General features: G+C 40.1%; 1 protein-coding gene across 1 annotated transcript in view; it reads left to right on the forward strand.

Moving 5' to 3' along the window:
• Positions 1-5,716: 5,716 nt before the first annotated feature.
• sos1.S (SOS Ras/Rac guanine nucleotide exchange factor 1 S homeolog) overlaps positions 5,717-17,560 on the forward strand; it is a 73,604-nt gene continuing 61,760 nt past the window's right edge. Inside the window, exon 1 of the mRNA XM_018265164.2 lies at positions 5,717-6,708. Coding sequence (XP_018120653.1) covers positions 6,604-6,708 — 105 coding nt within the window. The 5' untranslated portion in view covers positions 5,717-6,603. The remainder of the gene's footprint in view (positions 6,709-17,560) is intronic.

The following is a 17,560-nucleotide window of genomic DNA, read 5'->3' on the forward strand; positions in this document are numbered from 1 at the left end:
GGGCGCGGCTACGTTAAATAATACTGCAGAATAATTTAAGAAAACGTCAAGATAGGACCTGGTTGTTGATTTGTTTGCCAATAATTGAACTAGGGAAACCACAACAGTTACAATACTACAATCGTAGGGAGCGACACAGGATAAATATCTGCCTTAATCTAATATGGCTGCTGGTAGCGTATAACGTCATCTGTAAGAGCCAATTATCGTATAACGTCATCTGTAAGAGCCAAGAATTGGCGTATGAATGGGCAAGTGAGAGTTTGCGTTTAACCCTAATCTGCACATCTCCCAATCTGAAAAAAAAAAAAGAGGAGCTTTTTCAGTGGTGGACTAGGGTTAGGCTGCTTATGAGGTTGAGGTATGTGCCTGGCGCACCAGGCACCTGCCTCTTTTTTCTACCCCTAGTTCCTGCCCTGTTTTGGTTAGTGTTTGAGCATTGATTTTGGTGTCAAAATAGCTGAGGTTGGTGGCACTAAAGATTGGGGTGGAGAGCCCCCAGATGGCAGCCCCAGTGGGCTTCAGATGCTCCAGCACAACACCGAAGATGAAGGATTTATAGGTGACTCATATGCTGGTCTCTGGTCCCTGACTGACACAAGCAAGTTCTTGGATCTCAGCTATTCCTGAGTATAGTTCCCTCAGTGCATATACTGGACTTCCTTTGTATGTGGTGTTCAGTATTAAACATACTTATTAGGTTTCACCAGAGCCGGAACTAAGGGTAGGCAGAAGAGGCATGTGCCTAGAGCGCAAAAATAGATGGGCGCCGGGCATGTACCTCTTCTGAACATTCCCATAGTTCTTCCATCTTCTGCCTCCTTCCCCTTGGATGCGGCGCATATTCGGCGTGTTGTTGCGAGAGGAGGGGGCGATGTAATCACCTGGGTTGTCAGGGTGCCCGGGCGACTTGGCCCAGCACTGGGTTTCACCATTTACTTGTAAGATGTTGTTCACCTACAAACACTTTTTTCAGTTCAGTTGGTTTCAGATGGTTCACCAGAAATAAAGTTTTTTTTCCAATTACTTTCTATATGTGACCATTTTTCTAATACTGAAGTGTAAAGTTTAATTTTCCACTTTCTAAAGCAGCTCTGGGTGGTGTGGCTGGATGTATATATATATCTCCAAGTTTCCGAACTATTCTCCTTTGGGGCTTATGATTTAGTGCTGGGTAAGCATGAAACGTGTTAGGCTGTCCATATGGGGGGAATAAATTATTTCTTAAAGGGGTGGTTCACCTTTAAGTTAACTTTTAATATGTTATAGATTGGCCAATTCTAAGATACTTTTCAATTGGTCTTTATTATTTATTTATTTGTATAGTTTTTTTATTAAAATGCTTTCTTCTTCTGACTCTTTCCAGCTTTCAAATGGGGGTCATTGATCCCAACTATAACAAATGCTCTGTAAGGCTACACATTTATTGTTATTGCTGCTTTTTATTACTCCTCTTTCTATTCAGACCCTCTTCTATTCATATTCCAGTCTCTTATTCAAATCCGTGCATAGTTGCTAGGTTAATTTGGACCCTAGTAAACGAATGGCTGAAATTTCAAGCTGGAGAGCTGCTGATTAAAAAGTTAAATAAGTCAAAAACCACAAATAATAAAAAATGGATACCAATTGCAAATTGTCTCAGAATATCTCTCTACATCATACTAAACATTCATTTAAAGTCGAACAACCCCTTGAATGTAGTGTAAAAGCTTGTATATATTTTGTCAATTACCAATTTCGGTCACTAGAGGTCCTCTATGCACAATATTTGGATACATTTATATTCATTATATAATCCTCTGCTGCTAGACTTCTTTTTGGGACTAAATGTTACAGTATGCACAATAATGTATTATATTGCTTCTGCTTTCAACTACTTGTAAATCTACTACAGTAGGTAACTTACCATTTTACCAGCAATAGCACTTTGGTAACAGGATGTTATCCATTTAGTAGAAAAACAAAGAAGTTGTGTATGTGTGTTTTTTTTTTTAAAATAATGCAATAAAAACAAATGTTACTAAATAATCTTTCAAATTAACCTTCACTGAAGGAATTTTCCTTTGATTCAAACATGAATCCTACAGAGCTTCACATTCACTCAATGCTTCCTCATGGTGCATGAGATTCCTTGCAGTCTCCTCATATAAGTCCTAGGGAGCAGGCTCCTTTTCTTTAAGTGCATTAAAATATTTGCAGGATACCCCTTGGAGTTATTTTGCAACTGCCAGGTAGACACTTTTGTGCTGCTTGCCTGGGGGATTTGACGAATAACTAAAACAATGGTGCTGAATAAGAAAGTAACATTTCTAAATTGTGTTAAATGTAAGAAGTTCAATAGTTAGAAGACAACAGTGCTATGGGAATAGAATTTGGAGATTATTCTTACTGCATTTTATTATGTATGTATGTTCTGATAACTGCTCACATTGAATGAATCTGTCTCTGCTTGATGTGCTTTTTAAGGTGCAGGTATATGAAGAACTTATTGCAACATGAAGCTGACACAAACTCACTTTATCACAGTAATTTCCTCTATTTATTTGTTTTTTTCACACTGTATCAGTTAAGTGGAAAATGTCTAGAAGCAACAGTAGTTCCGATGAAAAGTGGTAGGCTACAGCAACCAACAAAACAGGTTCACCAAATACAGATGTAAAAATCACATGCTCAATTTGAACTCTCACTGCCAAATTCTAAATTATCTCTAGAAGCAATGTCAGCAAAGAATTGTACCTCTGGAGTTAAAATGACAAGAAAACACTAATGCAGTGTGTGCGGGGGGGGGGGGGTAGACACCTTCCAGAGAAATAAACTTTCCCCTCCCTGGGTTTGTACTCCTTTCTGGAAAATATGCACTGGCCCAGAGAACAATTTATAAATGTGGCCATAGATGCAAAGATCTGCTCGTTTGGCGACATCGCCAAACAAGCAGATCTTTCCCCGATATGCCATAATGAGCATAGCTATATCGGGGGTAATCTGATTGTTCGGCCTTATGGAGAAGTCTGATGGAGAAGTCTTGTTTAGGTAGATTCCTGGTGAACTCTACCTGCCAAAATGCATAATATTGTGTCATTGGGTGAGTGGCAAAAGAAATTGGTCTGCACCCTTTAATAGCCACTAGTCTGGTCTATGCTGCCACCAAGTGGCCACCATATAAATTATATTTATTAATTCTGAGTGTTATATTAAGTACTGAATGAAGCTTGACATTTAAAACAAGTAAACATTTGTGTCTGAATTTAGTCCATCACATACTGACCCAAAAATAAAATATGGTGTATGAGGGAATATAGACTGTAAAGACTGGAGGAGGAGAAATAATGTTTTGGAGCTGTTTGACATTGTTTAAGCTTGGGTCCATGGTTTCAGTGCCAAAATTGACAGTTATTTTGAATGGGTATTTCCCCTTTAAATGATGCTTTGGTATGATGTAGACAGAGGTATTCTAAGACAATTTCAATGTCTTAATTTTTTATGTTTTTTTTAAATATTTATATTTTTTACTTCTGCAGCTCTCAGGCTTGTAATGTCAACTTCTATCTAGTTGCTCTTTGGGTCATTTCTAAACACTGTACAAATTTGTACCTGGTAACAACCCATGGCAACCAATCAGATGTTGGCTTTCATTGTTCTACCTGCAGCTGGCTGAAAAAAATGCTAGATGCTGATTTAGGGTCGGATCGGGGGGCCCGGGGCCCACAGGGACTGCTGTCCTGGGCCCCCTCCGGCCCCCTACATGCCTCTTGGCGCACACGCATGGAGGCGCTCATGCGCGAACGGCACCATGTGCTGACGGCACCGGCGGGGGCTCATGAGGGGGCTCAATCTCAGCTATCAGTCAAATATTGTCTGCCCCTCCTCTATGCTTTAGAGCAGAAATCCCCAAACTTTCTTACCCATGAGCCACATTCAAATGTTAAAAGAGTTGGGGAGCAAAACAAGCATGAAAAAGTTCCCGGGGATGCCAAATAAAGACCGTGAAAGGCCTCATGTGGACTGGCAGCCTACAGGAGGCTCATTTTGGTAGTAAACCTGTTTTATTCTGCAACCAAAACTTTCCTTCAAGCCTGGAATAAAAAAATAAGCTCTTGCATCGAGGACACTGAGAGCAACATCCAAGAGGTTGATGAGCAACATGTTACTCACGAGCCACTTGTTGGAGATCACTGCCTCAGAGGATACTAGTCTGTATCAATTCCCATATATCTCAGGAGATTTTGAAATGTTGAACCCATAAGCATTTTTGCATGACCCTTTGAAAAGGAGCATCAAAGAAGTATATACTGCCTTGTTGAACCCATAGCATTTCAAACTGGAAATAAAAGCTGTAAAAGCTGAGAGCTAAATAATTAGGCATATGTGAGGGGCAAGCAATTACTTTTACTTTCCATTCAGCACTTCCTAGATGTCACTGCTCTCCCCACATTCCCCACCATTCTCTTAACCATTTAATTGTGTAGTCAGGGCATGGGGATGGACATCAGGTTCCCCATTCTGGTGCTCAAACAAGATTTTGAGATGATTCAAGGCTTGCCTTAATAACTGTCCACAAGATTGCTCCTGCCTGTTTTCTATAATTGTAGACTGATGGAAACAAGATTCAAATAATTTATACAGTGTAATTAGTTAGTTTGTGTTTGCTTGACTAACATAATAAAATAGGATTTGGTATAATTTTTTTGGGTGACAGGTCCCTTTAACTGGAATTTGCTGCATAGAAATGTACAATTATTACATTCATTTCACCCATTAAAAAAAAATAGATCACAGAATAAAGGCAGACAAAACTGACAGTTCACTTCAGCTCTTTTATATACTCTCAGATGTAGGGTTGCCACCTGGCCGGTATTTTACCAGCCTGGCTGGCAAAAATGTTGCCTAATGCCAATGTTATTTACAGGGAAAAATCATAAAAATATAGGAAGGCCGGCAAGTCTGGACTGAGAATTATAATAGGCCCTGTCATTTCAGGTATACAGAGGCACAAGCAGCCCACACCAGCCCACTAAATACTGACTTTTTATGGCACCTTAAAGTAGGGATGCACCGAATCCAGGATTTGGTTCGGGATTCGGCCAGGATTCAGCCTTTTTCACCAGGATTCGTATCCTGCCGAATCCTTCTGCCCCTGCCGAACCGAATCCAAATCCTAATTTGCATATGCAAATTAGGGCCGGAGAGGGAAATTTAGTGACTTTTTGTCACAAAACAAGGAAGTAACATATGTTTTCCCCTTCCAACCCCTAATTTGAATATGCAAATTAGGATTCGGATTGATATTCGGCCAAATCTATCACGAAGGATTAGGGGGTTCGGCCAAATCCAAAATAGTGGATTCGGGGCATCCCTACCTTAAAGCAGCCTTGCTGGAATTTGCCAGAACCCACAGATTGCCAGTCCGGACCTGAAGGCCGGTATTTTTTCCCAGAAAAGGTGGCAACCATAGGTGTAGCAAAGAACAAAAGTAAAAAATGATATTGTAAAGTATTGGTTCGCAGTAAGTAAAATGCCCAGAAATGGAAAAACCAAGAGGAAAAGAAGAAAAAAAGTTATGAGGCATCATCATTTACTGCAGCTTTATCAGAAAATAAATGTAAGGTGAATGCAGTGACCAGGCAATTTGTATGAACAACACACTAAAACCAGACATGAGTGTGTACGTGTTAATAAAGCTGTTTGAAAAAAAAATCGAGCGCTTTCCGCTAAATCAGGCGTAGGCGGAGTTAAGCTCGCTGGTCACATGACGTCGGCAGACAGCCCTTCTGTCGCCCCCTAGATTGCGCGCAGTTGCAGTGCAAGTCTGTTTCAACGGCCGCTGAGCGCTACTGTCTGGCGAGAGTGTGGGGGGAATAAACTAAAAACAAAAATAATAACAAAGTGACGCATCCAGAGTCCTCTTGCGCCATCCTCGCCACAGGCTGGGCCGAGCTGCTGAGGGAAAGAGACGTCTACCGAAAACAAGGAGGGGCGGCGAAGCAGCAGAAAAGAAGGGAGGGAAACCGGGGTGTCTCTTTTTATCCAGCGACGCTCGTCCGGACCCCCGTTTTCTGGATGCCCAAGGAGAACGTTGCGCATCTGGTGCTTCCAAGTCTGCCTTTGTTATTGTCAGAGACACGGGGCGGCGCGCTGGCAGCTCTTGTGTGGGCCCGGGAGGGCACAACAGACCCCGTATCGCAGCGCCATCCGCGGCCTCTTTTTTCACCCCGGAATTAATAGGGATTAAGGAGTAAGCAAGTGCGTGCCTTCGGCCTAGTCCCACCCATCTCCTATGTATACACTCAGCTGTCATATATGTACAGGCAGCTGTCAGGTGCAAGCGGTGTCCATGAGCCGCCCCCCTCCTTCTCTTTCTCCCAAAGGGGAAATGGGCGCCCTATGCTGCCCCGTTTAAGGGGCAACTCCCTCAACTGCCCCAACCTTATGGATCATTTGTTGCCTTAAAGCCGGCCATCTGTTGTCTTCGAAGGGGCGTGGAGTTCATCTGGCAGGGGGGTAGCATAATTGGCATACCCACTTCAGGACCAAGCTCACCTTGCAGGCGCCTATAAACCCCCCCCCATTTGGAGAAATAGGATAAACCGCCCCCCAGACCTACAAATGCCTCGGGAAGCCGTCATGCAAGCCCCCCAGTTTCAGTACGACTTCTTCAGCGAGGATAATTCCCCTAAATGGAAGGGTCTGCTGGTTGGCTCCCTGAAAAAGGTGAGAGGGGTTACACTGGGGATGTTCAGCCTATGACATTCCAATATACTCCAGCAACTGTTGTTTTATTTATGTGGGATCTACACCCAGAAATACATTCTTGTCTGATAAAATGACTATTTGCAAGCAACTTTACGTTAAAGGGCTTGTTCACCTTCAAACACCTAGTTGTTTTCACACAGTTCACCCAAAATAATGACTTTTTCCAATCACTTTCTATTTTCTACGTGTGACCGTTTTTCTGATATTGAAGTGTAAAGTTTTCGTTTTCATCTTCTAAAGCAGGTCTGTGAGGGGAGTGGGTCGCCGACCCTGTAAACTGTTCTAAAAAATAAATGTATCGTTGTCCCTGCTGAGAAGAATCCCTGAGTTTCATTAAAGGCAGCTGTTATGGCGGCCATAGACGTGGAGATTGTCAAACAAGTGGATCTCTCCCCGATATGCCAACATTGAAGTGGGCGATATCTCGCTGATCATAATGGATCCGATACGGGTGGTCAGATTGCGGGACCGCATACACGCATAGATACGACCGCCATCCAACGGGATTTTTTTAACCTGTCCAGTCGAGATGTGGCTGACTTTTGGCTTTTTGTATCGATCGGGAAGCCCGTAGGCCCCACACACAGGCCAATAAACTGCTGACTCGGTCTGTCTGCAACTTTTATCGGCCCGTGTATGGGGGCCTTAAGAATTGATACAATAGTTGCTAATACTCCAGAGATGCTGCTGAGAAATGTATCAACTAATTGTATCAACTAAATCAGGGGTGCCCAAAAGGTAGATCGGGATCTACCAGTAGACCTTTAGCTGGTGATCAGTAGATCTCAAGACACTTACAGATTTTCTAAATCACCCTCCTAATACACAAGACATACCGGTTTGTTAAATATAGCAATATACATTTTCTCATAAATCAATACTTAAGTAATATTTTCCATAGAACAGAATTCTAACAAGGCCTTTATGGATGGAGATCATAATGGGACAACATCACTAAAAGTAGACCTCACATTAGTAAAGTATGGGCACTCCTGAACTAAATGTAGTAGCAAATTGTAAAAGTTAAGAGTTTGTACCTGAATTACTGAGCTGCCAGTCTCAAGCACCAGAAACAGGAACGATACACTTTAAACTTAGATTTTGAAAAAAACGGTGAAAAATAAATAATGGGGAAAAAAGTCTACATTTCTGGGGAGTGATCTCAAAACTGAAAAAAGTGTTTGGAAGGTGAACAACCCCTTGCCCTTACAATATATATTGTTCAATGGTTTTAAAGTTTTTTTGTTTTATTTGCCAATGAAACACTTGTGCATTAATCCCTGACGAGTCTGTCTTTTGAAACAATGCATCAGATAACAGCTCATTAACAGACTTGTAAATAAGGGGCAGGTTTTTCAAAGGTCGAGGTGAATTTTTGAATGAAAAAAAAAAAATCGAATTTTGAGCTATTTTTTGTGTACTTTGACAAAGAAATAGTCCAAATCCGATTTGAATTTAAAAAAAATTAGAATATCGAAATTTATCATGTATTGTGTTGCTGTCTACAATAGAACCCATTTGGAGTCAGTTGGTGGGAAAAATCTAAGTTTTTTTGGGGGAAAAACTTTGAATCGAATTCGATCGAAAACGCTATTCCTTGGATTCGTACGATTCTAATTCGACCGAATACGAACCTATTCAATCGAAAACGGACCTATTCGACCAAAAAAAAAAAAAGACTTCATTTTGGTTGGTCTTTTGAATTTGAATTTTGAAGTTTTTCAATTCGAAATTCGACCCTTGATAAATATGCCCCTAAGTGTGATTCTGCTACATTGTATCAATAGACAGAACAAGCAGTGCAGAAAGGAACAGAAGAATAATGCTGTCAGTGGCAATTGCATATACAAATTAATTTAAAACCAATATTTGTTTTTCATGACTCGCATGTTCTAAAGTTTCATAGAATTTATTTTCATTAGACTGTTTTATTTTTTGTTTTTTAGTCCCCCCTTTACATAGTACATAGTAAGTGGTTACGACTGACCACTGTCATTGGTCTTTTCCACGTCAGTTAAAACTTAGGCTAGCTCTGATTTGTGAGGGGCTAAAGTAGGCATTGACTATGATCCTTCTTGACAAATTAAAGGGGTTGTTCAATTTCCCAAACATTTTTTTTTCAGCTTGGATGTTTCTTTTAGATAGTACACCTTAAATATGGACTTTAAGAAAAAAAAAAAGCAAATGAATAAAGTTGTTGCTGGTGTTTGGAAGATCAACAACCTAGTTAAAGGGGTTGTTCACCTTCAAACCACTAGTTGTTTTCCAATAGATCACCAGAAATAATTACTTTTTCCAATTACTTTCTATTTTCTATGTGTCACCGTTTTTCTAATATTGAAGTGTAAAGTGTCTTTTTTTATCCTTCTAAAGCAGCTCTGGGGAGGGGGGGTCACAGACCCTGTAAACTGTTCTAAATGGATACATTTAGTTGATACATTTCTTATCTTTGTCCCTGCTGAGCAGAATCTCTGGGTTTCATTACAGGCAGCTGTTAGAATTGATACAATAGTTGCTAATACTGCAGAGATGCTGCTCAGGAATGTATCCACTAAATGTAGCAAAATTGTAACAGTTTAGAGTCTGCACCTGAATTACTGAGCTGTCAGACTCAAACACCAGAGACAGGAACATTCAACTTTAAACTTAGATTTTGGAAAAAAAGTAAAAAAATAAATAATGGAAAGTAATTGAAAAAAAGTCTTTATTTCTGGGGAAGTATCTCAAAACAACTGAACTGAAAAAAAGTGTTTGGAAGCTGAACAACCCCTTTAAACCAACAGTCACATCACTGTACATCTTATACAAAAGCTAGGAAATAATATACAGCTTTTTTTAATGTTGCTAATTGAATGCTCTTTACAGTGAAAGGGCACTTATTGCCTAAAATGTAACATTTTTCTACTGCACATGCGCACAACACAGTCCAACTGAAAGGGATACCTGGGAGAGCCTACAATATGCCATTGTGATGCTCACTAGAATATTACCTCACTAGTATAACACATTTTTAGTGAAGAAATGTGCTGGCTCAGGGTCTGAGGTCAGCAATTATCATTGTTACGTACCTAAAAATTGTCATCCCCTTAGTGATTAAGCCTTTCGTTTTAGTGTTCTAAAAATAAAAATTGAATGAGTCATGTCAGAATAGTTTATAAACTTATGATAACACAGTGCCAGCTTGTTTCTAGAATATGACACATGCAGGTTTAAAAAGGAGATACTTTGTCGTTTATTATTATTTTATGTGTATTGTCTTTCCAAATCTGCCACCCTCAGTCCTGGAATCTAAGGGGGTTATTTATCAAAGTCCGAATTTATCTCAATATTTTCTGCTACAAACTCCGATAAAACCAGCTTGGGTTTTTTCCGCTTATTTATTATTACATTTTCCCGAAAATTTGGTGGAAAAAAAATCAGATTTTAACGATTTTTTTGGATATTTATCCGATTTTCACAAATTTTTCAGATTTTTCATCCGATTTTCATGAATTTTTGGGGTATTGCACAAAACCCAGTACACACCAAAAAATTTGTGATTTTTTTAAAAGTCCAATTTTATTAAAAAAAAAAATCATAAATTTTTCGTGATTTTTGCATTCGGAGTTTAGTAAATAACCCCCTAAATGTGTCCATTTGCTACAATCAGATGTCCAAACTTAACATCAAAGTATATGCAAATGTTTTTGCCAGTTTCTTATTAACAAAGAATTATTTTTCTGTTCAGCCTGTCTTCTATTTGTCTTCCATTCTATCACTGAATGCTTGGTTCATGGATTCTAGCAAGCTGATAGCAAGATAGATGGAAAACTGCTGAACAAAAATGGGAAATACTAACAAATAATAAAACAAAAAAAAAAATTAAAAATAATAAAAGGAGCAGATAGAATTCATAGAAATCTATTATATAGTTAGTTTGTTTCAAGTGAAAATCCTGATTAAATTTGTTACATTACAATGCTACATTACCCTGAAATGCTAACATGTAGCACAATGATAGACTTCATATGATGACTGTGCTATGGTGTATACTGCAAAAAATTCAAATGTTCCTATTTGGGATGTGTATTTGAAGTTATTACATACCAGAATAGCAACAGTGATTCTACATATTTGTCAGATAATACAATATAGCTTAATTCCATTAACTTTATAGTGATGTTTAGTTTGCGGGTTACATGGACTGCAAAAAGTGACCTTACTCAGTGAGAAGCCAGCTACTTGCTCAGTGTTTGGCTACCAGTGAGGGGGCAAATGGTTGTTCTGGGCAGAGAGTCCTGCAGACAATTGCACATCTCTTTGGTGCTCTGTACTCTTTGTGGTTTTGATGTTCAGTTTTGGACATCATTGCATTCTTTCTACTGTGAATCTTCCTCTAGAGTTTTTATCTTTAAGGTTGCATTGATAAGTACTCATCTTGTAGCATCAGCATATTTGCAAAATATGCCCCTTTCAGTGGCTCTAGAAGGTATATGGGCCAATAACATTAAAACTGTAGCTTGAAAATCTAATTTTGAACCAATATATTTTACGTTAAAGTTTGTTTTTGGCTTAACCATTTTTATTGTATAGTTCATTTTTTAAAGGGGTAGGGTAGTTCACCTTCAAACAACTAGTTGTTTTTAGATAGATCGCCAGAAATAACGTCTCTTTCTAATTACTTTCTATTTTCTATGTGTCACCCTTTTTCTAATATTGAAGTGTAAAGTGTCATTTTTCACCTTCTAAAGTAGCTCTTGGAGGGGGGGGTCGCCGAATCTGTAAACTGTTCTAAATTGATACGTTTAGATGATACATTTCTTATCTTTGTCCCTGCAAAGTAGAATCTCTGGGTTTCATTACAGGCAGCTGTTAAATTTCAAACAATTTGCTCTAGAGATGCTGCTGAAAACAGTATTGTCTAAATGTTGCAAAATTGTAATAGTTTAGAGCAGTGATCCCCAACCAGTAGCTCGCGAGCAACATGTTGCTCCCCAACCCCTTGGATGTTGCTCTCAGTGGCCTCAAAGCAGGTGCTTATTTTTTAATTCCTGGCTTGGAAGCAAGTTTTGGTTGCATGAAAACCAGATGTACAGCTAACCAGAACCTCCTGTAGGCTGCCAGTCCACATAGGGGCTACCAATAGCCAATCACAGCCCTTATTTGGCACCACCCAGGAAAATCTTTCATGCTTATGTTGCTCCCCAACACTTTTTACATCTGAATGTTGCTCACGGGTGAAAAAGGTTGGGGACCCCTGGTTTAGAGAATGCACCTGAATTACTGAGCTGCCAGACTGAAACAGAGATACGAACATTCAACTTTAAACTTAGATTTTAGACAAACAGTAAAAAATAAATAATGGAAAGTAATTGAAAAAAGTGTCTTCCCAAGAACTCGCTCTACTCTGAACCAGTGTTGGAACTAGATGTTACTGGGCATCAGAGCAAACTTATTTTAGGGCCCCCAAAATATCCAGAGGTTGTCCTGTTTTACCAATATATATTGAAATAACTCATTAAGTAGGGCCTCATGGGGCCCCTATAACTCCTGGGTCCCCCTGCAGCCACGGGGTCTGCTTCCTCTGTAGTTACGACCCTGCTCTGAACTTGTCACTGTGACATGAATAGACGTTACTGGACCCCACTGCAAAATCATTTTAAGGCAGCCTTTTTGAATTGGACATTTTTCATTAAAGGGATTAGGGATGCACTGAATCCACTTTTTTGGGTTCGGCCAAACTCCCGAATCCTTTGCGAAAGATTCGGCCGAATACCGAACCGAATCCGAACCCTAATTTACATACTCAAATTAGGGGTGGGAAGGGAAAAACATTTTCTACTTCCTTGTCTAGGATTCGGTTTGGCCGGGCAGAAGGATTCTTCTGAATCCTGCTGAAAAAGGCTGAATCCCAAACCGAACCCTGGATTCGGTGCATCCCTAAAAGGGATACTGTCAAAACGCATCAGTTAATTGTGCTACGCCAGCAGAATTCTGCACTGAAATCCAATTTGCGAAAGAGCAAACAGATTTTTTTGTATTCAATTTTTAAATCTGACATGGGGCTAGACATATTGTCAATTTCCCAGCTGCCCCCTGTCATGTGACTTGTGCCTGCACTTTAGGGTGGAACTACTTGCTGGCAGGCTGTTATCTCTCCTACTTAAAGTAACTGAATCAGTCTCAGTGGGACTTGGCTTTTACTATTGAGTGTTGTTCTTAGATCTACCAGGGGGCTGTTATCTTGTGTTAGAGAGCTGCTATCTGGTTACCTTCCCATTGTTCTTTTGTTTGGCTGCTGTGGGGGGGGGAAGAGAGGGGGGTGATATCACTCCAACTTGCAGTACATCAGTAAAGAGTGACTGAAGTTTATCAGAGCACAAGTCGCATGACTGGGGGCTGCTGGGAAACTGACAATATGTCTAGCCCCATGTCATATTTCAAAATTGAATATAAAAAAAACTGTTTGCTCTTTTGAAAAATGGATTTCAGTGCAGAATTCTGCTGGAGCAGCACTATTAACTGATGCGTTTTAAAAAAAATATGTTTTCCCATAACAGTATCCCTTTAACGTACATTGAAAATGCTTATCAGTTTGTACTCCACTGGGCCGCCTATAACGCCTGAGCCCCCAGCAACCACAGGGTCGGTTTCCTCTATTGTTACATCCCTGTTTGGCACTTGCACTAGCCCAGGGCCTGTTGCACTTGCCTAGAACCACCAGCATTGTAGAGATGACTGACCTTACAGAAAGAGCTGGCATTAAAATCTGAGTTATGGCTTCAGTTTCAAAGGTAGATTTTATGCCATATAGCGACTATAGGTCCAGTAACAATTATCAACCTTATTATGGCAATTTCATTGATTTAAAATATAGTTTAATATTGTAATCTTTGTGTTGCCCTTTGTATTTTTTCTGACAAATTGTTTCTTTGATACCATTGTTATTTTAATTCCTTGTAGTTCCGCTGAGCAAAATGAATCACAAGTGATACCATGACATTGCAAATGACATTATCATTTTAAAAAGCTGGTGTCATACTGCAGTTGATTGTGTCTTCCAAAATATGTTGCTTTGTAACACAGTAAAACCCCAGTTTTACATCCCCTGTTTTACTTGAATTGATGCCATTTTTTTCCCTTTTCCCCCACACAGGCATACTTTGTTTTTTTCTTGGATTTGCAGTTTCCCTGAATTTATGCAGTACCCAAGAAAATGTGTAATAGGTCTAATGCTGTAATTGTGTCTATATTTTTGCGTGTGAGATAATTTTCATCTCTGTGCAGGGTATATTTTTAGTTCTGTAGTCATTGTATTGCTCTGTTTTGGAAACTACTTAAATAACTGTACTACTTTTTCAGTTTTGTGGTTTTCACAGGCGTAGGCTTCACATCTGCATTTTTGGTGCAATTGTACAAGTTTTAAAAGTTGTTTACAATGACATTTTCTTTTATTGTGCAAAAAATGTTCTATTTTATTCTTTGGGTGGATGTCCCCTTTAAGTTTACATTGCATCATAAGTGTATATTGTACAGTAGAGGGTCTTCAAAATGCTGGGTTTTGTTTACTCTGCATTAAACCTCAATATTTTCATTACAAAAGCTAATAAACCAACTGCTGTTTTTCTACATTTCCTGTAACATGGCAATACAGCTGACTGATTTTGCATTGTTGTTACAGAACTTTTATTGTTTTCATGTGTGGAATGTATTTGTTAGTCCATAACAACTACCTTGCATTTCTTCACATCCTTTGGAGAATGTTTAGCGGACTTGGAACAAGATAAGATGATAAGTAGCAATATATGCGGTTTATATGCAAAATTTATAATCCATTTTTTGTTGCTTAAAGGAAAACTAACCTTTATGTTTTCCATTTGTGTATGTGAAATCTCTCGAAGGGTATTTTGACTTTGTAAACTGGTGCAAGAACCCCAAATACTGTAATAGTCAGTGCAGGCTACAGTTGTTACCAAGCTCAGGGAGCAGAGTGTAGCCCTGCACAGTAATTAAAGGAACAGTAACACCAAAAAGTGTTTTAAAGAAATGACTATAATGTAGTGTTGCCCTGCACTGGTAAAACTGGTGTATTTGCTTCAGAATCTCTGCTATAGTTTATATAAACAAGCTGCTGTGTAGCCATGGAGGCAGCCATTCAAGCATAGGATACGTTCTGAAGAATCCCATTGTATACTACAGAGCTTATCTATTATCTGCTGTGTATCCTGTGCCTTTTCTCCCTTTTCAGCTTTGAATGGCTTCCCCTAAGGCTACACAGCAGCTTGTTTATATAAAATATAGCAGAGATTTTGAAGCAAATACACCAGATGTACCACTTGAGATGTTATCAATAGCAATCAATCAGATCTTTGATTTTTTTTTCTAACTTGTAGGTGACTGTTGTAATCTAGCATATGAATTTTAAAGGGGAAGGAAACCTAGTCGGCGCAAACCCCCCACCCCCCCTCCCGTTTGTTGCCCACCCTCCTTCCTCTCCCCTGGCCTACCCGTCCCGCTGGGCAAATGGCTCTAACTTGTTACTTACCCTTCTGCGCAGGTCCAGTCCAGGGAGTTCACCGACGACATCTTCTTCCACGCGATCTTCTTCCTGCTTTGAACGGCGTTTTGGCGCATGCGCAGTAGGATCATTTCGCCGGTACGGATCTACTGCGCATGCGCCAAAAGTCACGCGCATGCGCAGTAGATCGTACCGGCGAAATGATCCTACTGCGCATGCGCCGTTCAAAGCAGGAAGATCGCGCCGACTAGGTTTCCTTCCCCTTTAAGGGCAGCTTCTACCGATCCGACGCGCTGAGAGGAAGAGCATGCGACTAAACAGATGCGCCAAATATAATGTAATAGAACTGTCACACCTACAAGCTGTGTGCATACGACATGGCACAACTGTTGGATGAAGACACAACGTGCAGTGTTTGCATCCAACAGCCGTTTCGGATGCACACAGTTTGTAGGTGCAACAGTTCTATTACTTACATAATATTTGGCGCATCCGTCTCGTTGCATGCGCTTCCTCTCAGCGCGTTGGATCAGTAGAAGCCGCACCTTGTGGTTCAGCCCTAACTCTGGTGGTCCCTAGTCTGTGAGGTGCAGCTGTTTGCACTTCCTTGTTTGATCAATCAACCATTATTTGTCCCAAAGGGTCAGAGTACCCCCTTGTTCTACATGAGTTTAGTGAATGTGACTTGCCATGAACATATTTTCTGTCTATTTAATAATGAAAATAGTCATGAAAATATTTTTTTTTTTCCTGAGATAACCAGGGCAAACATGGAAATTGAAGGCAGGTAATGAGAGTACCAGTGTTCAGATAATTTCAAAATGCTGTCTGCTTATCTGTGCACTGGTAATCAAAACCACAGATTTTTTTGTGATTAAAACAATTTGCAACGCTACGAAGTATGTTGGCGCTATATAAATACATATTAATAATAATTTGTCTTCTTTGTGGTTTTTTTTGTTGTAAATAAATGCACACATATATGCATATGTTCATCAGCAGTGTCCTAACTACTAAATGCTGCCTCTCCCACCCCAAGAAAGGTGCAAGGATTTCAAATGAGCGTCTGCCCTCTGCCCCCAACCATCTTCTGGATTTCTTGTTGCCCACTTGTTTGTATGCGGAGGACAGTGAAAACTAAGCCAACAGCAGAGGCTGGAGAGAGGCACTATGATGCAGCAGACCACGCGGTCTGGGCTCTCCCAACTGTCTCGTTTTTCACGGGACAGTCCCGATTTTGACAGCTCAACCTGTAGTCCCTGGTTAGTTACTGAAATGTCCCAACTTACTCTTTGTATCTTTTTCTGGCAGTTCAGTGCAGGAGATCAAAGTTTCTAACTTAATTGGCATATGCAAATTAGGGGTGGGAAGAGGAAAACCTTTTTACTTCCTTGTTTTGTGACAAAAAGTCACACGATTTCTCTCCCTGCCCCTAATTTACATATGCAAATGAAGATTAATTGGCATATGCAAATTAAGATTCAGTTGCATATGCAAATTAGGATTCATTTGCATACACAAATTATGATTCATTTGCATATGCAAATTAGGATTTGGTTCGGCCGGGGAGAATGATCGGGCCGAATCCTGCTGACAAAGGCCGAATCCCGAACCGTATCCTGGATTCGGTGCATCCCTAGTTACAATGCACTACATGTAACAACCGCTTTAAGAATAAAGAGTATGGTATATTTGTTTCCTAAATTATTTGTTGTTGTTGCCTTTCTTTATAGAACGTATGAGAGTGGTCATTCACACTTGATTAGGTATCCAAGTATGTGTCAACAGGAAACGTAAAGGCAGTCATACATGATGTGATGATGATGCTCTCTGACCAATCGATGGCCCAGTGGATGAAGAGCACACACTGAGCCATATGGCTAGTGCCACACTACACAGATCTCTGTAGGCCGAGAATCTGCTGCCCTGCTGCTACTATTCTGCTGTGCTGCCTACACCCAGAATAATTACCTCCGCTCGGGTGCAGACAGATGTGCCAGATTTCGGCATTAAATGCCAGAATGTCTCAATTCGGTGCTGAAATCTGCCACATCTGCCTGCATCCCAGTGGAGGTTATTATTCTGGGTGAAGGCAGCACAGCAGAAGAGTAGCAGTGGGGCAGCAGATTGTCAGCCTGCATTTCTCTGCAGGTTGAGATCTGTGTAGTGTGGCCCTATACTATATGCTATGATGCCTTTCTTTTAAAGGGATTCTGTCTTGATTTTTATGGTGTAGTTTTTTACACTGCAAATGATTAACTCTATCATATAAAATTTCATTCCTAATCCAACAAGTGTATTTTTTTTAGTTGT

Source organism: Xenopus laevis, chromosome 5S (genome assembly GCF_017654675.1).
Source record: "Xenopus laevis strain J_2021 chromosome 5S, Xenopus_laevis_v10.1, whole genome shotgun sequence".
Taxonomy (NCBI): domain Eukaryota; kingdom Metazoa; phylum Chordata; class Amphibia; order Anura; family Pipidae; genus Xenopus; species Xenopus laevis.